At 38.4% G+C, this 20,245-nt stretch overlaps 4 protein-coding genes and 1 non-coding gene across 5 annotated transcripts; 3 read left to right on the top strand and 2 right to left on the bottom strand.

Annotated features, from left to right (window-relative positions):
* Nucleotides 1-668: 668 nt before the first annotated feature.
* BDF20DRAFT_984660 (uncharacterized protein) lies at nt 669-1,410 on the top strand (the record flags this gene model as incomplete). The annotated part of the gene is made up of 2 exons (XM_053085178.1): nt 669-802; nt 970-1,410. 2 exons carry the CDS (start codon nt 669-671, stop codon nt 1,265-1,267), a joined length of 432 nt encoding a protein of 143 aa, XP_052941367.1. The 3' UTR covers nt 1,268-1,410.
* A 1,609-nt stretch (nt 1,411-3,019) lies between these two features.
* BDF20DRAFT_848338 (histone methylation protein DOT1-domain-containing protein) lies at nt 3,020-5,187 on the bottom strand. The gene is made up of 4 exons (XM_053079859.1): nt 4,461-5,187; nt 3,977-4,377; nt 3,635-3,863; nt 3,020-3,543 (listed from the first exon to the last, which is right to left on the bottom strand). The coding sequence occupies exons 1-4, from the start codon at nt 5,114-5,116 to the stop codon at nt 3,156-3,158; spliced, it is 1,674 nt and encodes a 557-aa protein (XP_052941366.1). The 5' UTR covers nt 5,117-5,187; the 3' UTR covers nt 3,020-3,155.
* Nucleotides 5,188-8,846: 3,659 nt separating this feature from the next.
* BDF20DRAFT_810930 (uncharacterized protein) lies at nt 8,847-10,691 on the bottom strand (the record flags this gene model as incomplete). Its single annotated transcript, XM_053076638.1, has 3 exons — nt 8,847-9,811; nt 9,860-10,205; nt 10,329-10,691. The coding sequence occupies 3 exons, from the start codon at nt 10,689-10,691 to the stop codon at nt 8,847-8,849; spliced, it is 1,674 nt and encodes a 557-aa protein (XP_052941365.1).
* Nucleotides 10,692-12,307: 1,616 nt separating this feature from the next.
* On the top strand, nt 12,308-12,381 carry BDF20DRAFT_t14. Its single transcript has one exon. It is a non-coding gene; the product is annotated as a tRNA-Asn (tRNA).
* Nucleotides 12,382-17,093: 4,712 nt separating this feature from the next.
* On the top strand, nt 17,094-18,977 carry BDF20DRAFT_848316 (polymerase-like protein III polypeptide H). Its single transcript, XM_053079858.1, has 5 exons — nt 17,094-17,789; nt 17,860-17,946; nt 18,022-18,085; nt 18,188-18,413; nt 18,494-18,977. The coding sequence occupies exons 1-5, from the start codon at nt 17,582-17,584 to the stop codon at nt 18,542-18,544; spliced, it is 636 nt and encodes a 211-aa protein (XP_052941364.1). The 5' UTR covers nt 17,094-17,581; the 3' UTR covers nt 18,545-18,977.
* The last annotated feature ends 1,268 nt before the right edge of the window (nt 18,978-20,245 follow it).

Raw genomic sequence — 20,245 nt, 5'->3', positions numbered from 1 at the left:
ACAAGATGAGGTACAACAATAGGGACGTGAATGAGTAGACATAGAAAGTGATGCCCGCGTCCACTCCACACTTCACATAGTCATTAAGAAAGGAGAGTATGTAGCGTGTATCAGTTACTTTCATTGTGCCGTCATTTCGAAGCAAAAAGGTTTTAGTTTTTTTATAGCCAGGTACGAATGAGGTCAGCTTCTCTTTGTAAAATGGATTTTCTATTTAAGTATATTTTGTCAAAAAAAAAAAAAAAAAAAAAAAAAAAAGATTTGGGTTTCTCCAGACTCCCATAAAAGGGAATAATCTATGTACCGTCCTCATGGGGCACATGTACACAAAACAATATTCTCACATAATAATGTCCGCTTCAACCTATCATTTTCTCTCACGCTAAGATCAGAACAGTATGTTAGGTGCTAACTGTTTTCAATTTTGAGACATTATTGCGTCTTTTGAGAAATGAAAAGAGAATACGTGCAAGACGACTTATTATTGGTGTAGATCATTAAGTTCAAAGCAACAAAGACTCCTAACAGATAGAGTGGCCATTTTTGTCAGTCTACTCGCTTTTGAAATATCACACTATGATGTGCCTCAGTTATCTATTGTCAATTTGTACAGATACCGTCGTCTCAAAATATACTGTTTTCTTGTCCCAACTTGAGTAGAAAATTTCATGAGACCCTGCGCTATCGTTGTAACATTGGTGGAGGGGATGGGCGCAGTTTCATTGCAATATCTGACCCTATTGTCAGAAACTTTAGTAACAACATGGCTATCTTTTTATGAAAAGCTTGTCCATCGGCTAGTGTAAGTCTAAACGCAATGCAGGCAAGCTATAGGTACCTATGCACGACGACCGTTCTTTTTCAGTCATTGCACTACATCTAACGAACACTTAAATGCACCCCGCAACAAAAGAAGACAAATATTCTACTTTTGATAGTTTATTGACTTGCTGGAATTGTTACGATCAGGCAGACGATACGAAAACGCAATTCTTTCTGGGTAACCTTTTACAGCTGGTTACGTTCTTCATTAATTGAAAATTTCCGTTGTATTGCCGTAACACAACGCAGTAAAAGAACGCCTCTTACATATATAAGAGTTTGCTGTTTTCGTTATCTTGCCTTACTCGAGCTATTTGCATTTGATCTGCGAACAATGCTGAAAGGGGATGTCTCAGAGATAGAGAACGCACTTCTTTTTATGACCAATTTTTCCATAACGGAAACTGTATTGGGCAATGGGTTTCCCGGTCTGGTTCTTCTGTAGATCCCGACACTGGATGCGTAATCGAGATATATGGGGTTGATACAACTTGTAGTTGGGAAACAGTGAGGGTGGAAAACAAAAACGGAGAAACAAAAAAAAAAACCAAGGTCCGGATGTGCCTTTGTCATTGTGCATTCAACCAGTGAACGTCCGCTAATATCGATGACTCAACCTAATTATCAATCGCTTTTCCCGACGAGCGCCTTTTGAGTATTGAGTCTATCGCGATTCGCGTGCAAAAGAAGAGACACATTGTAATGCCTCTTTTGCATTCACTTTAGCATAAAAACAGTGTTTTTAAGGGTCCTGCAAAAAAAAAAAAACAGAAAAAACCCTGTTGTCTCACACTGTTCAACAAATGCAAGAAAGAAGGTTTTTGGCTATGAAAGATAAGGTTTTCACAGAGTAAATAAAGGCCACTATCCTGGTAGAAACTTGGGATTTCTTTTTTTCTTTCTTTTTAGACTTTCATACTCCTCCTATTTTCACAGCTAAGTAAGCTTTGACATTGGATGACTTAAGATCGTTACGCAAACATTGAAAGTAGCTTTTTGACGGCATAGGTATCTTCACTCTTATTTTCAGCATTGACTACAATATGAATTGACCAATGGGTTGAGAACTTGGCTTAAGTCATGAGATTTTTAAAGATGTTCGTCCTGTGAGAACGCCTCCATGTAGGATCTCAATGCTCAGAGTAGTATGGTTATACTGTATGATGTATAATACAGCATTTCTTTCAGGTTATGAACAATACAAACAGCTTAGTAGGTGGAGATGGACGTAGGGAGTAAAGTTTGAAACCATCTTTTATTATAGGCGAATGATTTAAAACTTTCTCATGGCCTTCAATGCTCAATTGGATAAAAAGCGTCCCACTGACGTACTTTATTTGCACACCAACCGCAATACCTATAGTATCATTATTCCTCCTTCTGTTCCTATTAACCAAGCGAAAAGACAATCTGATAATAGAAAGCATCTAGTACTATGTTCTGTTTTTCAATCTCCCAAAGTTAGCTAAGTGATTACTGTTTCTAAACGTTAAATTCCCCTCCGTCGTGCAATATCGGTGAAATGTACATATAATTAGCTCTTTTTCCGAGTCTAGTAGGCGTCGTAATGCATCCCATTATTACAAAGAATAAGCACTCCACTGTCCTATCTATAGCATCTTTATGAAATAGTGATTCATAGAAATAGTGTACAGTTCTCTGACCGCCTTTTCGTGATATCTGTATACTTGATCACAGTGTACTTTCTCTTTGTAATTACACCCATCAAGAAGTGTATGATAAGCGGCTTGATCTTTTCGTATTTATCCTTTCTTCCACTTTATACCATCATCTTGTACTGAACAGATGAGTACAGCAGAGATCAGATATAGTATTTGAAAAAGCTGTAAACATACACACTCACTGTAATTTACTTTCTTTGACCATTGAGCTACCTTTACTGACCTATTTGTCAAAAAACTTACGGCCTTGGTAGTCAGTGATTGAATGATGGTATCGTGAATAATACACTCACCACTGTCGATATACTCTACTTTTATACTTACTTGTATGTTATCCTATCAGACAAGCAAACGTGCAAGGAAAAACGATCGGCCCGAAGAATACGATTAGATTCAAATAGCCATTTCGGACGTTTTTTTTTGATTTTTTTTCAAGTCGGTTTATTTTCGTGACAAAAAGTGAGGGTATGAAGAGAATGTTAATTTTGTTGGTGTTATGAAATGTAAAGAAAGAGGTCAAAAAAAAAAAAAAAAATAGACGATAAGTACTATACAAAAAGTGATATAAGATAATATATATATGTATATAATGATGATAAAAGCAATAATAACTTAAAAAACTTAAATAAGAAAGAAGAATTCTATGGCAATCTAACGTCCGTACATTTCTTCAAAGTAAGGTGCTAAGCGGCTGCGATCAACAGTGGCAATATAATAATTTCCACCGTTATTCGTCCAGCTAACTGCTTCTGAGAAATATTCAAATTCTTCTACACGTAAAATCGACTCTGGCATATTGAGTGTACGTTGGTTGATTTTGTGATGCTTAGGCACAAACGATTTCAATGAAATAATCTTGGTGCCTTCTTTCAAATCTAAAAATAGCTGAGCCAGCGCTTGATTGGTCGCTGCGTCAAATGCGTAGTTATTGACCAACAGAACATCAGATCTCTTTAGCGTAGAATATAAATCGTTGGCTGCTACGTCTAAGAAGTCGCCATGTCTAAAATGAATTTTGCCAGTGGGAAGTTTCCAAGCCCTGTAAAGGTGAAAAACGATCACATCAGTAAAAGAGTAACTTAAGGAGTCATCTTCCTCTTCTCCTTTCTCAAGCAATGAAAAAGACTTACTTCATTCGTCGCGCGTATTCTCTCAGTTGGCGCTTGGCCATTCTACAAGGAGTTTCCATGATCTCGATGCCGTAAGCTTCACATCCTGTTTGTGCAGCGACCTGTAGCACCACGTTACCAATACCACATCCCATATCCATGAAAACGCTACGAGAATTGATCCCGGTCTTGGCAATAAACTCTTTTACCAAAATAGGATTAATCTCACCGTACACATTATTTGAAAACGCTAGAAAAGATACGAAACAGCTCCATGTTAGTTTCATTTACTCCCCACTTCGTTGCCTTCTCCCCCCTGCTCACACACACACACACTCCTTGATGGAAACTACAAGTAAGTACCTGCATAATTGTTCAGCTGGTCTGCTTGAGGTGCCACTGTACGGCTGTAGACCTGAAATAGAATATGGCAAGCTAAATCGTAACTGGGATGGCACATATCACTAGCGTTCTTTGCTAAACTGCCGTCTTGTTTGAACTGCTTGATAACTCTGTTGAAATCCTTTAACGCTTGAGCGAATCCAGCTCCATTACGACGATTGCGGTACTTGGTCAGATTACGCATGATGCCTTGCGATTGATCACCCAATTTCTTTTGTTGCTCAGGAGTGAGGTAACAATCATAAATGAACTCGGCTGTCCTCATGAGGTCGTTGATGGGGTTATATTCATCTTTATCTTCTTCTTCAGAATCGGCATTACGTGCACTCGAGGTTTTTAGGACAGGCTTCAGCAAAAGGAATCTGGACATAAAGACGATGAATAACAGGTCCACGCACTAACCAAGGGAAACTATCCAATAACGAAAAACAAACAATGAACTTACCGTTCAGGTTCTACGGGCCCGGGGTACTCAAGTTCAACTAGAAGATTCTTCTCTTCCTCGCTCAATGTTGAGTCAGAATCACCGTCAACTTCAGTAAAGTAAGGTCTGTAGTTACTGATCTCGGCTTGAACAATTCGTTCGGAATGAGTGATTGTTCTCGCTGCCTTCGCAGGAGCCGGTCTATGGTTGTTGCTGCTGCTGCTGCTGTTGTCGTTGACATTATTGTTACTATTGGTGCTCATCATGGCTCTCTTCTCTTTACTACTTTCTATTGTGGTGGAAGGCCTTCTTTTTGACGTACTGTTTCCAGTTCCAAATGATTCAGCATGACTGGGAGTGCTTTTTTGAGCCTCCCCATTGGGTCTACTGATGTCTTCTTTTCCGACTGAAGCAGAAGCCATTTTGAAACTGGTGGTAGTGGTGGTAGCGGTGGACCTTTCTGTTGTCATTGTTGTCATTATTCTAGAGTTCGTCATAGTAGCAGTACTGCTGGTTAACTTTTTGCTATTCGACGCAGCTCTTTCTGCTGCATGAACTTTATTTGCCATAAGCTTTTTGGGAGGCAGAGCAATATTTTGTCTATTCTGATCCTGCTCAAGGAGAAGGTGACCTCTATCCTCTTTCTTGGTAGTGGAATCTATCTTGGTCATAATCATTTAATAATACAGAAAACTGGTAATAAGGATAGAAAGGCAAGGAGAGAAGGGGAATAGAAACAAAAAAAAAAAAAAAAAAAAAAAAAAAAAAAAAAAAAGTGAATAAGGAAAGGGCAAATTTTTAAAAAAAAAAAAGCTGCTCATTCTGGCTCAGTAACGTGCTAAAACCTCCGCCCAATAATCTTCCTTTTTGCCAAAATCGGAACCAACATTCATTCGGAAGGGGAGAGTGATGTAAGCATCAGCTTCATTAGCGATCCAGTCAGTTACTGAGATAGATAATTACTGCCGTTCATCATATAGATTGTCTAACGCAGGTCAAACACCTCCCCCGCCCCTCTTGAATGATTACTTTTATTTTTTACCAGCTACTTCTTACGCTAAGTTTGCCTTCAATGTTTTGCCTTTAAGATCTAAAAAAAAAATAAATTATATCCTAGATTGGATCAGCCAATCAAGAAATTTCTCTATATTCTTTAGCTTGCCAATCAAATAAAAAAAATTGTATGTATCTAAAAAATGTCAGTTTAAAGGTATAACACGGCCTTTCCACACGAAAAACGGTGGCCGCGCCGGAGGATATGAAAATATCTATCTCCGAAAATTAAATAAACGTAACAGTACTTAATATAGAGCAGCAAGGTAGGTTAAGAAAGGATCTGTGTGTTACTACCTTTGATGTATAGAAGAAGAAGAAGAAGGGGTTTTACTGTTTGTGCTGGTTTATATGAAATTGTAACACTAGGAAGCAACTTAGTTGCGTACACTGTAGATGATATACAGAATAATTATCAGCATACGCTCTATCTGCCTACTCATTCACTCTTATTAATATTTCTCCTTAAGCATAATGACGTATTTAGTGAGAAAACAACTACAATATTCGACTATGTACAACCAAGTAGAAAATGCATTCTACCACAGTCTATCTATATTGCATCTAATACAGGCTATGTACAAGTGCATAACAAGAGAGTGGCCTAAGATCGAATAATTCATCTGAACCTGAAAGTAGTGACTACCCTACGCGTCCGCGTCCCCACAATAACATGATTCCAACAGATCTTACAATTCAAACAATGCTTCTCCTTCCCTCTGAAGAGTTATGAAGACGCTAAGTTCATAGTCATCGATTCAACTACAAATATCTCGGGCATCAAGCGTAAGTCTGTCTAGATGAGAACGTAGGAGGCATTATTTATCCATATGCATGCGTTATTGATTACAACGATTGTAGGCTATAATGAAATCAGCATTGATGCAAGAAATAGCTCTTGAACAAGATGAGCGTTTTCAGATGAACTCAACGACAACTGCAGCTGCAAATAACAAACAGATCTGTTCAGATGTGAGTGGAAGGGAAGTTGAACTAGAAGAAATTGAACCAAAGTGTATCTGGCAAAACTGGAAGGAGTTCAAGACTATCTTACCCCTCTCAGGTATTAGCCATAGGAATGCTCATTTTTTCAATCATAAAAACTAACAACATAGTTCAGAAAAGCATGGTGTAATTTGGTACGGGGCTGATCCACGCCGCCGTTCAGAAGATTTTTGATACTCGGCTGAAGTACGAAACTGCAGCGACCAAGAATATAATCCATCTTCAACTACACGAAAACTGTGTTTGGGCTACTTGCTGTATCAAGGACTCTCACCTGAAAAAACCATTACGGGTCCTTGAAAACAGTAAAAAGGATCAAGTTTCACTTCATTCACGTTTGTGGTAGGTAGAGTAATGTTGCTCAAAATGCATACATTAATAGCAGCTGAATGGTTTCAATTTCTAGGCCATACGGTGAAATTCTGGACGACCGGAATCCGGATCCTATATTATGACAAGGGAAAAGAAGGGTACCATTTCTGTAAACATCAAGGGCATGGCTGAAGATTTGCTCGGCTTCATTCATTTTCATCTGAACTTGCTAGTAGGATAAGATTTTCTAGTCTACATCAATTGGAATGACCACTGACTAAAGGAGCTATCACCTCTGCAACCGCTACTGTCACGTCCATTGCTGTTGATCGACGATATTTCGAGCTAGACAGCTGTCCTGGCGTGCTGAAATCACCCACTCGGGCATACTGGAACAACAACGATGTAACGAAGGAACAACCAAGGTTCATACACCCAAGGGTCTTACGATCCATAACATACTTCCACTGAGACGCTTTCTTACTACTAACTCCTCAATGCATGCATAACGATAAGAACCTTATTGCAGTCTCGTTAATTTTCTATTTCTGTTTGCTATTCTAATAAGATATACAATACAACAATAAAAAAAATATTTGCGGTCATTGCTACGTAGTGTGAAAAAAAAAGGATAGTGTTGTGGACAGTGTCCACTTAGTGTAAAAAGGACTGGACAAACAATACTGCTGCGTTAAACGCAATGTTAAACAATTCACTTTACAAGTTTTTGCTGAACAAGCGTACGATCGTACAGCTTAGTGAGGCCGTTGGCAACTTGCCAAATGCCCATTGGCGATGCTAACAAAGGCTACTCTAGTGCTTACAATACCTGAATGTGATTATCACTTTGATATATCAGCATTATCATCCGTTGGTAGAACACACCGCATTACCTACACATGCGGCAAGCAACAGCACAACTTTTTAGTACGAAGTATTCCTCTGAATCACAAAAAATGGCCATGTTAATGCTGAATACTGTGAAGTCTGGAGTCTTATGTACGGTTGAAAAGCGGTGATGTTTACAGAGAGCATTCTGAGATTGACAACATACTTCCTATGTTGTTAATGCCGCCCATTCACGCAAGTCCACATACGTTGTCCATATTATACATTCACTCCCTAGTGAAGTTTGATAATGGCAGAAGTTCCGTCGCCGGAATATTCAGAATTGCTGCAGTTCAAGTTTTGCTGAACACAGAATTGATCCAAAATATCTGCCAAGCAGCAGCAATACATCAATCAACAAGGTGCTCGAGCGGAACCCAACGGTTGCGTCCGACGGCTTTCTGGAATCCATCAAATATGCCTGTCTTCGATACCCCCTCACGCACACTATCTCTTGTCTCAGCATGCATGCATGCTTATATCTATCGTCCACCATATCCCATCCTCTTTCTTTCATTTTGAATTGTCTGCCCACCGCTCCAACTATGGTATTACTGATGGCCGGCTGTTTATCTATTACTTTTTGAACTTGCCAGCTGCAACGCCAGCAAAAGCCTTCCTCCCCTCCACTACTAGATCAAACATTTCTTGACGGGTTACCTCTTTTTCTCTCAACACCGCTATAGATCCTTTTTTACCCTTAAGCCCGAAAGGAGCAGATAACTCTTATACATTTGGATTTTCTCTGGGCAATGTAAATAAGGTTGATATATCGTGTCCACTGGGCTTTAGAAAATTTCAATTATTTGTAATAAAAGTTTGTTTGAACGTACTAAAAATACTCCTCTCATGCCTTTCATGAGGGTATTTTGGTCCTTTTTCATACCCTTATCCGGGCAATTTTAGACATGTGTTATATTGATATCGTGCTCATATGGGTAAAAAATTATTTGTCTTAAAACATACTAAAAAATTCTTAGTTTTTTGCCACAGGTTCTTAATCTAAACTTTTCTTTATAATACGGTAAAAAATGCTGATTTACAGATTAAGGGGTTTTATGATATGTATAGTTTTTATATCTTTTTGTTGGTAAAAGATATCAAGATTTTACAAAGAGTTTTCGCTTATCACTGTCGTGCGGATAATAGCTATAGATCCATCAAATTATTGTACACAGTGTCATTGGCATGCATAGGACTGTGTTGGTGCTGACGCTGCTGTAGATGCTGCGCTTTCTGTTGTTGTAACTGCATCAATTGTTGTTGCAATGCTTGCGGCGATTGCTGCTGCTGCTGTCGTTGATGATGATGTGGAGACACTGAAGCTTGCTGAGAGTTCAGTAACATAGCAGGATTCGTTCCCGCCACCATCTGCTGCTGAAGTTGTGCGGGAGTGATACTATTGGCAATGATCGTAGCGGAATTACCTCGTTCTGTAATCTTTTGGTATATAGAGGTTATCTTTTGCTTGAAAGATATTTGTTCCAACCCGATTTGACGCTGCTCTTTCTCAAATCGTCGTTTTTGCTCTTCAACGATAATCTCCAGTTTTTCAAAATTCAATACACGTTGTTTGTAAGATTCTAGCTTTTGTCCAAAAAGTGTGGCTGTAAGGTTGCATAAATGTTTGTCGTCATTCATCGACATAGTTGGTTGTTCTTCAGTTTCATTTGCTTTACTCTCATCTTTGTGGTCTACATCAGATTTCCCTTCTGAAATATGCATTTCTGTCGTATAGTTTTCCTTTTTTGTTTTTCCTTCCTCCTCTTTTTTGATATTCACCATTTCAATGTCGGCTGCGGCTGCGGCTACTTCTGGCTGCACTGTGGATGCTAGAAAAGCTATACCAGACATAATTGGATTTCTGTCATAATTTAGACTACTGTAGCTAATGAGACCGAGTTTTTCGATCTCAATGTCATGTATAGGATCATTATAGGGTAGCTTTAAGAAGTGTAATAGGCATTCGTCCGGAGTACGTGTCCCCACGTAATCAGAAATCCTTGACCAATCGTTATAGAACTTCACTAACCCTTCTTTGAGTAATGTCTCCTCTTCTTTTGTCCACTTTTCTTCATCTTCTTCGATGGATTGTTCTTCCTCTTTAACTTCTGCTTCGTTATGCTTCCCTGTTCTTTTACAAAGTTTTTCCAATACAAAACATCGCGGACTTTGTGTTGAAGGATATTTTCCTTCTAAATAGCATTGACGGCAAAGATAGAAATTCGGCTGGGTTGTGCTACAAAATTGTTCAGCCTTACACTCGGACCCACATGATGAACACTTTTCTGGTTTTTTCTCCTTATCAAAGTTGTAAGTTTTGATAACAGGTTTCTCCACTTCTTCCTTTATTTTTTCATCGATTTGATTTCCATTCCCTTTATTGTTGTCCTTCACTTGCTGTTCGGATTCCTCTGGTTCTGTTGGCTCCTCTTCTTTCATTATTACCACCTTAAATTGACTATCGAAGGGTGGGCTGACAGAAGATGGTTTAGAATCATGATCGACCTTTTGTATTTTTTTACAAAAGAAAAAATAAACCAAACAAAAAACAAAGAGTTTAGCAAATATGAAGTATATAAAATACAAACAGATTAATGAGCAAAAAAGTAAAAGAAAAGGATTCTTTACCTGGTAATTGATGAGCCCCCATTGCTCTAAAAAGGAATGAACGCGAAGGATTGCGCAAACATCGCCTGTCAGATTGCGTCTACAAGCTGTGATGCTAAGATATTCTACGGGATTCATACGGTAAGTATTGATCATAAAATCTCGGTATGTTCTGTAGGTAGTGGGGTTTTTTGATTTGTTGCGATCGTTAAAGAATTCGGGCAAAGAGCGTATTTCATTTGGGTGAATATTCTTAAAATCAAACCAAGATGCGTAAGATGGTATAACAATATCATGTGCTTGTATAGTCAGATAGCGATTGGGATCATTGTTAGCTGTGGGTATAGCAGAAATATCTGCTGGTAAAAGTGGTTGTGTGGACATAGTTATACTATCAGTAGTGTGAGTATCATTTATAGTAGCGGCGTCGATTTTGGCTGCATCTGATTCAGATGCTTTGCTTTCTGTTGGGTTGTGTCCTGTTGTTTGATTTTCTTCTGCTTTTAGTATAGGTGCATCTGAAATATCTGTCGTCGAACCTGTAATTTTGTTTGTGTTATTCTGCTCCGTATTTCTATTGTTAACCTGCATTCGCATCATCTGTGAGGATGTTACAGGTGTTTTTGGCTTTTTAGCAGGACTACTATCATCCTCACTCACAGGTACCTCTTCTCCTGTTCTTTTTAAATGTGATCGATTCGTTTTCTTATCCGGAAAATCGTAATCTATAGGTTTCATCCACTCATTGAATTTGTAACTATCTAAAATCCATGTTGCTCGTATGTGCCAAGGACTGGACAATTCAGGTTTAGATATTTGGTTCTCATCCAATTCCTCAACTAGTCTATCATAGGATTCTGGTAAACCGACATAATGAATCAATGATTTCCCATTCTGCTCCTCTTCAACGTAATATAAGCGCCTTTCTGGAATGAAGACTCTGTCTGTATTGTTATATATTATATGTGTAGCAGACGGAAGGATATCTACAACTTTGCCTGAAGGTGAAAGAGTGAAGAATCATGATTGGCTTCCTGTCTCCACGTATGGCATTCAATTTTTGTTTTGGCTAAGGAACTTACCACCTAATGCATTAACCATTTTTGTCCACTTATCCATATCTTCACCTTTGTTGACACTTTCGTCAAATGCGACTACTGGTGGCACATAAAATCCATCTTGCACAAGTTGCTTTGTAATTGTTCTGATCATCTCAAGGTATAGTGCTCTCTCCTCGGGCGCGTCAAATTGCCAGTCCCCCATGTCATTGTCCGACTGGAAGGTATAAGCTGACTGAAGAATGGTATATAACGGTGAAGGCTTTGCTAAAGTCTCTACGTTGAAAAAGCGCACTGGTATACGAGCTGGCAAATCTTTCTCTTTATTATACTCATTTGTGTGATTTAAGTCGACGGAATGGGAAGAAAGAAATTGTGCTTGGAATTTCAGTAAGCGTGCGGTAAAATAGGCTAATTCAGGTGCGTTGATTGATGTGTCGGCTCCAATGGCAGCCAAATCATTCTTTAAATCGTTTAAAATATTTTCAAAGTACGAGATTGTACTTGGCTGTTCATATAACTCCAAATCAAGTTTTGGTTGCTCGAGTTGCTGATGCTCTGTTGTCATGGTTCCTTTCGTTAAAATGTGGGGAAAATATACTTTTACACAAAGACAATGTAGTAAAGTCTGACGGTGACAAACTGATCGCTACACGCTATTGAATGGCAAAAATTTCAGTTGGAAACGGGTGACTCTCTTGTAATTGTCGCGTTTAGATAAAAGGTAGTCAGCAAAGCTGAGAATTGGAGAAGCAGAGAGAAGCACAAGCAAACAGGAGTCAAAAGGTGAATAAGAATAAGTGGAAGCCGAACTGTGACGCCATCATTCACGTGATAAGAACAAAAACTTTTATCCAATTAATCCCCTAATTGTCGCTTGATGAATCACGTGACCAATAAATTTTACACATCTGAATTAATTACAAAATTTTGTCACAAATAGCTTCTATGGCGCAATTGGCTAGCGCGTCTGACTGTTAATCAGGAGGTTGGTGGTTCGAGCCCACCTAGGAGCGTTTTTTTACTCCTTTTGATATTTCGTGAGACGTTTTTACTGTTTGCAGCTTTTTTTGGTTTTATGTCCTATGGTATATTGTAATTAGTTTGTAATATTGTGGAAACTCTTTGGCAATATCATTGGTATGTAGCCATCAACAATGAAGCCTGGTCCACAGCGAATGCATTACAGAGACTCCAATCCTCTATAACTTTAAGTATCACGTTACAGAATGTTGAAAACGTGTCCCCACCAGACATTACTTAAACACTGCGATGAGTACTGTTCATAATGTGCCGCTCATGTGCCTCTTCTAGCCCGCCCGCCCTTATTTTTTTCTCCTCTTATACCACTTGTCTTCATCTCTAATTTTTATCCTATGTCTTTCTGTTCAAATAAATCGCACATGAATTTAAAAAAAAAATTGTATACGATCGGGTGCATCCTCAATATTTCAGACTGCTTTTGTCACGGTTCAACTTTTCTCCTCATCTTATCTCAGCACTAATGTCCTTATTTTTCTCAACGGCTACTCTGTTTCAATTAATGGTGTCTGCGAAAGCCTTTATTACAAGGACGTGGACGACGCTAAAGAGACCCCTTGTCGCCTCTGCTTTTCAATCTGATGTTCGAACCATTTCTACGTACTATTTTGGCCTCTTCTCTTAACGGAGTGTCACTGTCACCTTTCTCAACAAGCATCTCTTTAACGGCCAATTCTCCAATCATTCGGCATCGGAATATGGAGCAGATGAGAGCCCTATCCAATGGTACCATCCACTGATCTTCAAATTACCAAGCTACGCTGACGATTTGGAAGTTTTTCTATCCTCACTTAATGAATTGCCCATACTAGAACAACTGTTGACCATGTACGGAGACGCCAGTAATGCCGAAGTTAACATCAAAAAGACCGTCATTGTCTCTCTATCTGGGGATTGCTGTCCACCCTGGGCCGCTATAGCCCAAACGAAGGGGATTAAATACCATACGAAGCAAAGTACATCGATTGTTCGTTATTTAGGATATCCCCTCTACTCATCACCGAAGCAGCTGAAATCTTATCTTCGCGTATTACAAATATCATTAAAATGCATTGCAATAAGTTGAAAGATCGAGGTCTCTCCGTTCGCGGTTTGTCATTGATAGTAAATTCTCAAGTTCTCAGTAAAATTTGGCATTTATTGAGAGTAGTACCAGTGCCAAAGACATGTTTGAACAACATTCGTACTGTCGGGCGCAAGTTTGTTCTACCTTTTCGTCCAGCTCCTTGTTGGCGTTCTATCTGTCTCCGCAAGTGTTTTGGCGGCTTGGGCATCATTGATATACATCAGCAACATCTAGTATTGCAGCTTATCTTTGTTCACCGTATTCTTCACCCTAAATGCAACAGTGATTTCGTTACTCCCTTGATCGGCCATTGCGTATACATATGTACTGGTCACCATTCCTTTCTGCCATGGCTGCAGCATCCTCGGGCCTTCTTACCTCTCTTTAAAGGGCTCCCTACGTTATCTATTTTAACACAGCTTCTAATGGAGCTATCAGCACTAATGGGACATACTAGCTGGCCTGGACGCTGGTACGCAGATACACCATTCCGTTTTGCTTTGGTACCAGTCAACCCCGCGAACAATGAGGACGCCTATGACCAGTTTCAAATACCCTTGCGCTATACTGTGGCAAATGCAATTTCTTGGTCCTATTCATATAACATGTTCACTAATTACCTTCGCTTAGATCTCCCTAATCTTAATAAGGTAGGTGAAATACTCCCGCTGCTTAGAAAAGATAACCCTCCCATTTACTGGCGCCCTACACTCAAAAAGTTCATGCCGCGTGATTTCCGCTTCGATGTATTTTCGCCGACATGGCCATGTCAGAATGCCGATCAGCGAGCAACACCAATTGTCACCCTTGACGCGTCTTCATGGGTTCCTCGGTGTGATCACTGGGGGATTCAAGTTGGTGATAAGACCATTCCAATTGCTAAGTTGACTCCGGGACTATTACGACAATATTGGCCTCAGCGATATCTTCAAGAAAAACTACCGGGTTCATTCTCTATGCAGGGCATCCCACAAGTACCTTATATCGGCCCACCCGGTTTTTGCCATCCTCGTATTTGGAAACTCTTCTAATCGTTACGATTGCCACACAAGGTCTTTACCTGCTGGTGGCGGTTGCTGCGCGCATCATTAAGTTCAAGGTTATCTTTGCATAATCAACGCCCTCAGCGCTGGCCATCATACGAATGTCCACTATGTGTAGCACCCATTGAAGATGACTTCCACTTTGTCGTTGGCTGCCCTATCAAATGGTCCTTTTGGTCCGCAGCTTTCGTTTACCTATCTCTCTCTGATGTTCTCCGGTCTCAAGATGAAGTCTGGCATGTTCTCCTCCAGTCAAAGCTTCCAACAAATACATACACTGAGAATTACACTTAAGATTAGTGGGTAACATTTTGGAAACCCTCTGGCAATTTATGTGATATGTAGTCATCAACAAGAAGCCTGGTCCACAGCGAATGCATTAAAGCAACTTCAACTGTGGACGAGCATACAAAGTATTGAAATAGAACTCATTGTACTACACTTGCTTGCTTATGCTGTAACATACTAACATCAGTGTTGGACACAGCTCTCGGGAGATATATCGTCCAAGAGGTAATACGAAAACAAGAGCAGTAACATACTGAAAAGGACATGCAAAAATTGTAGCACTATCCTCCTCATGGTTGACTCCAAGTTAAGGGTATCCCCTCGTTAAAAGTACCTCTCCTGCAAAAAAAAAAAAAACTGCGTTTGCATCGTAATAGAGGCTAACCATTAATGCACTGAATTTCTTCGTTGATGTACGACAGTCATTATCAGTTTATGTAATATTATTTTTGTAGAATTCGAATACATGAAAAAAAGCAAAAGTGAGAATTTGGAAATCAAATCTTTGTCAGGCTCCAATTCCAATTTATAGCCGTACCATGAGTATGTGCATGTATTTTTTTTTTTTTTTTTTTGTTCATCTTGACTCGTACAATTATTGAGAAGTTTTAAATAATCCTTGGGTGAGACCTCGTCAAAACATATGCTCCTTAGTTGTAACTACAGATCTTTTCCTTTTCTTTATAGATATTCTAATTTATTTAAAACGTTGCGTTTTGGCAACATGATACGCTGCGTAAAAAGATCGTCAGCCCAACCAATAGAACTAGAACAAGTGATATTCGGGCTCGGTGCTTGACAATGGCTTGTTTGTGCGGAGATTAGAATAGAATAAATAAATAGATGACGAGTACGCTTTTTTGTAAATGATCTTTTTTTTTCGTATAACAATCTTATATTTTTATCATGAGACAGATTGACAACAAAATTTATATTGGAAAAATAACCATAGTTATTCCATGGACTACTTCTTCTAACTTGTTAACAGTTGTTGGAAAAGGGACCGTCGGGTCTATATCCAAGGACAAAGTCTTGTGGACATGAATGGTTCACCCCACGCCGATATGGAACCAACGCCGAAATGGAACCATTTCTTTCCATCACTTTTCGTTGGCAACATTGAATGATAATTGCAACAGTTATTTCAGAAGAGAGTGCCAAGTCTTCATGTTCTGAGGACTTTTGGCGTTTTTAAGTGGGTCTGACGCTTTGCGAAGGATAAACAATTGCTCTATCGTCAAAGCCATACATATTTTTAAATTGGAACAAAATGGGTACGTAAAAAAGCAAAAAAAGCTGCGTAAAAACCTAGAATTAACTTCCTACTTGATTACAGATACGCACATCTTCATTTCGAGAATCAGAACGACGCTAGTAAGTTCTATTTCACATATGCTGTGAATTTGAATATCCTTTGTCCGTTCTTCACCATTGATGTTAAACCTGCTTTAACGAAAGGTGAATTTGTACGCTACGTAAGTTATGCTTTTGCTCAAACACGTGAAAAGCTGTAATACATTGTACTAATAACGCTTTTTAGTCTCCAGGCGCTGAGGACATGCCAAAAAACAAAAAGTTATGCGACTGTCCTGCTGCCACTACAGACCCACCCACAACCCCAGTTACCACAACCACAGGTGACATTTCTGGTTGTTTTATAATTTAGTGAACGCGGCTTAAAGTGAAATGAGTCTCCTTGGTCCTTTTATTGTACACTGAAAATCAGAGAGGAGAGCGTTCACGGCAAATTGAATGTTTGTATTGACAACAAAACAAAAATAAAAAAAAAAGTGTTTGAGTTGAGTGAACAGTTATTATAAATGATGATCACAGCCTATTATCTTGCAATCATTCTTTATGCTGAAGGCAGAGAATAGTACTTATAACCTATTATACCTTGGTGTTGAATCAATATATCCTGCATGTCCATATATTAATTCTACTATATATCCTATGTCATATAGAAGCGTCTTACAGTAAAATAAGTAAACTATATATCCTAAATGACAACCTGTTCAGCCTTATACGAAGTAGCTAATCTCGTATAAGAATCTTCACTTATTCTATATTCGTTTCTTATTCTACTTTATATTATTTCAGCAATAATGAGGTGTGAGGATCTTGTATAATTTACATACGAGTTCTCCACATCTCATATGATGCTGTCAACTAAACACAACACTTAATTCACGGTACTCATATATTAGAGTTTATGTAGTTTCTAATTATTTCTGGTTTGCAATATTGTATAATTCATCTTTATCCTTCATAAAATGAGTTATATATATGTATATCATCTACCCTCAAATACGAGAGTAGCAACACCTATAAAGGACATACAAGGATTGTATCACTATCCTCATCATGGTTGACTTTAAAGTTACGCCGTTAAAAGTACCTCTTCTGCAAAATAACTGCCTTTTACACCCTAACAAAGACTAATCATTGATACACTGAATTTCTTCGTTGATGTACGACAGTCGCCTCAATAATCAGTTAATGTAATAGCATTTTTGTAGAATTCACATACATAAAAAAAAAGCAAATTTGTGAATCTGTCAGCTGTTACGTGAAGTATGACTATTGACATAACAATTTGTGCGAGGGGAATGCACATTGGGCGATAAAAGGAAATCGAGCATTAATTGATCTTTCAGGGGAAACCAGAACGAAAATGAAAACTCTGTGACCTTTTTTTTTCAAAAAAAAGAAAAATCAGAAGAAAAAGAGATAGATGGGTGAATTTTTTGGCGTTTACAAACGACTCTAATCTAGTTAATGTTCATACTCTCCGAATTAGAAGACACAGTTAAAATACTGCCAAATGATTTTAGAAAAGACGACAATACAGCAATTACCGATGTACTAAATGAGAAATATGCAAATAAAGTGGTGCAAGAAGTAGGTCTTTGCATCTGCGTTCATGACATCTTGCACGCTTCGGAGGGTCTTATCCTTTATGGTGACGGATGCAGTTATAAGAAGGGTAACAAAAATAAATTTGATAGCTACTATTTCTTGATTCTTGACGATTGTACTTATATGCTGCTATTCAGTGACATTTCGCCTTGTTGTCTTTAGGCCTTTCGTAGGCGAAATTTTGACAGGCAGAGTGAAAAGTTGTTCACCAGTCGGAGTAGTAGGTAATTTATATAGGATATTATTCTAGTAAAGGCTTGTCGGATAAGCGTACTGATCTTGTTGCGTCAATTTGATAGTAACGATGGGCTTTTTCGACGATATTCTTATTCCAGCAGTAGCATTACAACCCGGATCAAAATTGTAATTATAGTGCAAATTAAAGACGTGATTATTGTCGAACTTTTAACTAATCACAATGGCTGCGTATGCACTTGATTCATCTCTCCCCTCTTCTACATTTAGTGATCCAGCAGAGCAAGTTTGGGTTTGGAATTATGAAGGTGAAAAGTTGTTCATGGATATCGAAGAACCTATACGATTTAAAGTATACCGAGAATCATTCACAGACACTACTCCTACAAATCATCCGACATCCAGTACACCACGAAGAAGACAATCCATTGCCGATGCCACAGCAAACAATGAACTTGCTGCAAACTCTACGAAAGTACCACCATATTCTCTAACCGTAAGTGTCTATTGTTATGATAATTGAGTGCAATTTGAACGTGAAGAGCAATCATTTAAGGTTTTTGTCTCCATCGACAGTGTACTATCAATGAAGATGGTTTAGGTCTCTTGTCGTGGTGGGGAAGTTAATCCGATTTATCTATTAAAGCAGAGGAGAAGAAGTCAATGTCCCAAACTGCTATTAATTAAACAGCAATTCACAATTTCAAGCATCATCTCTTTTTAAACAGCTCGTTTTTAAAATGTATCAGCAATGCAAATATTTTAGAGAAGGAGGCTGGGCTAAAAGTTGTCAAGCCTGCAATAAGCCCAAGAACAACTATCTATTATCGAAACTCCACTTGTATATATCACAAAGCGCATTATCACAAACACGTACCCGCACATGCACCTTTTGCCAAAATGCTGTCGCAAATAATGAATAAACTAAAAGTGTCATATATTTTCAGAGAAGAGTGTCGTACAATTAGGACAAAAGGATGTATAAGGAAAAATAGTGTCGTGCCTTTCAAAGAAAGAAAAAAGATGTTGCATATGTAACTATTTATTAGATAAGATAGCCTGCAAGACAGTCAGCGAAATGGTTAACATAGCGTGCAAATCGTTAAAAGATAGCTGGGCATCTTAATTGCTAGTATCAACAATTATTTGAGGAATAGTGTGATGTCCTCTATAATTACCTAGGCCAAATATATGTAATTATTCACCTAAACAACACTACATGTATTTTCTTATCTGCCCATATTTATTTACAAGGTCTCAGACTTCCTCTTCTCCTTACCATTTTACCTTTTGTCCATTAAAAGAGTGTTAGTTCCATAACAGCAACTGAAACTGGCCAGAGCAGACCCATTGAGTTAAAGACATTACGTGCTCACAGGTCATCAAATTTTATTCAATAAAAAAGACAAGTTTTCCAAAGTCCGAATTTGTTGAATGATGAAGTTCGAATATTTTTTTCAAGGAGTCTGGCGGTGTGTAGCTGTGAATAGCTTTACTATGATTATTCTTCTTTACTTGTTTTTGATCTATGAATATTTCTAACAAATATTATCCCCAATGGTCCGTGTGTTCAGTGGTATGTCCTTTCCTTATACTCTAACTAAAAATTATTCCTAAGTATCCACGGTAACCAAATGTATACATCTTTAATTAAAAATAAAAATAGCTAAAAGACTCTGAAAGTAAAAATATATGTATAAAAAATTGTTATCCTTTTTGTTGAAAAGTTTAATTTAATAGTATAAACAAAGAGTTAAAGTGTGTACCGTTCCTGAGCGACCAGTCCGACACACACCTATTTACCATTTATGGTATCATACGAGAACTCCACTTCGGATAATACATTATCCCTGTCAAATCGAATTATAATCCATCCTTCCTATGTATCATGCTCCCACCACAGAATTCGACTGTTTGATGACACTACTGTTGTCTTCTATCAATCCATGCTTTAAACCTGAATACATGTAAGTTGGATATCCATGATTGTTATAAAGAAGGGGTAAACGATGATGTATATATATAAACAAATATGAACTACTATATAATATGGAAGGAGAGATGACAGAAAATATAGTTAAAAGTGTAATGAGAAGGGTTTATTTTACTCTGCTCTGTGTCTTCCATTTTTTTTTTTTTGGTTTTTTTTTTTGTGGTTACCGCCGTTGATATCGTTAGTTAGTGACCGATCAGTCTAGACAACGGGTCTGCCGGGTTGTCTTTAACTCTTCCAAGTCCATTGAACTCTACAAAGCAATATTTGTAATCGTCCAGGATAGCTAAAAACTCATCGTCTATTCTTTCGTTGCCACTGCCAATCTTTTCCAT

Source organism: Mycotypha africana, assembly GCF_025528875.1.
Source record: "Mycotypha africana strain NRRL 2978 chromosome Unknown BDF20scaffold_1, whole genome shotgun sequence".
Classification (NCBI taxonomy): domain Eukaryota; kingdom Fungi; phylum Mucoromycota; class Mucoromycetes; order Mucorales; family Mycotyphaceae; genus Mycotypha; species Mycotypha africana.
This window is presented reverse-complemented; position numbering and strand designations above follow the sequence as displayed.

What these genes read in the sequence shown, in the direction of transcription:
- BDF20DRAFT_848338 (XM_053079859.1), bottom strand. Translation starts at nt 5,116, where the DNA reads ATGATTATGACCAAGATAGATTCCACTACCAAGAAAGAGGATAGAGGT. An exon ending in GGGCCCGTAGAACCTGAACG is followed by an intron (nt 4,378 to 4,460) that starts GTAAGTTCATTG and finishes CTTTATGTCCAG; the next exon opens with ATTCCTTTTGCTGAAGCCTG. An exon ending in CCAGCTGAACAATTATGCAG is followed by an intron (nt 3,864 to 3,976) that starts GTACTTACTTGT and finishes TATCTTTTCTAG; the next exon opens with CGTTTTCAAATAATGTGTAC.
- BDF20DRAFT_848316 (XM_053079858.1), top strand. Translation starts at nt 17,582, where the DNA reads ATGTTCATACTCTCCGAATTAGAAGACACAGTTAAAATACTGCCAAAT. An exon ending in CGGATGCAGTTATAAGAAGG is followed by an intron (nt 17,790 to 17,859) that starts GTAACAAAAATA and finishes GCTGCTATTCAG; the next exon opens with TGACATTTCGCCTTGTTGTC. An exon ending in TTCACCAGTCGGAGTAGTAG is followed by an intron (nt 17,947 to 18,021) that starts GTAATTTATATA and finishes TCAATTTGATAG; the next exon opens with TAACGATGGGCTTTTTCGAC.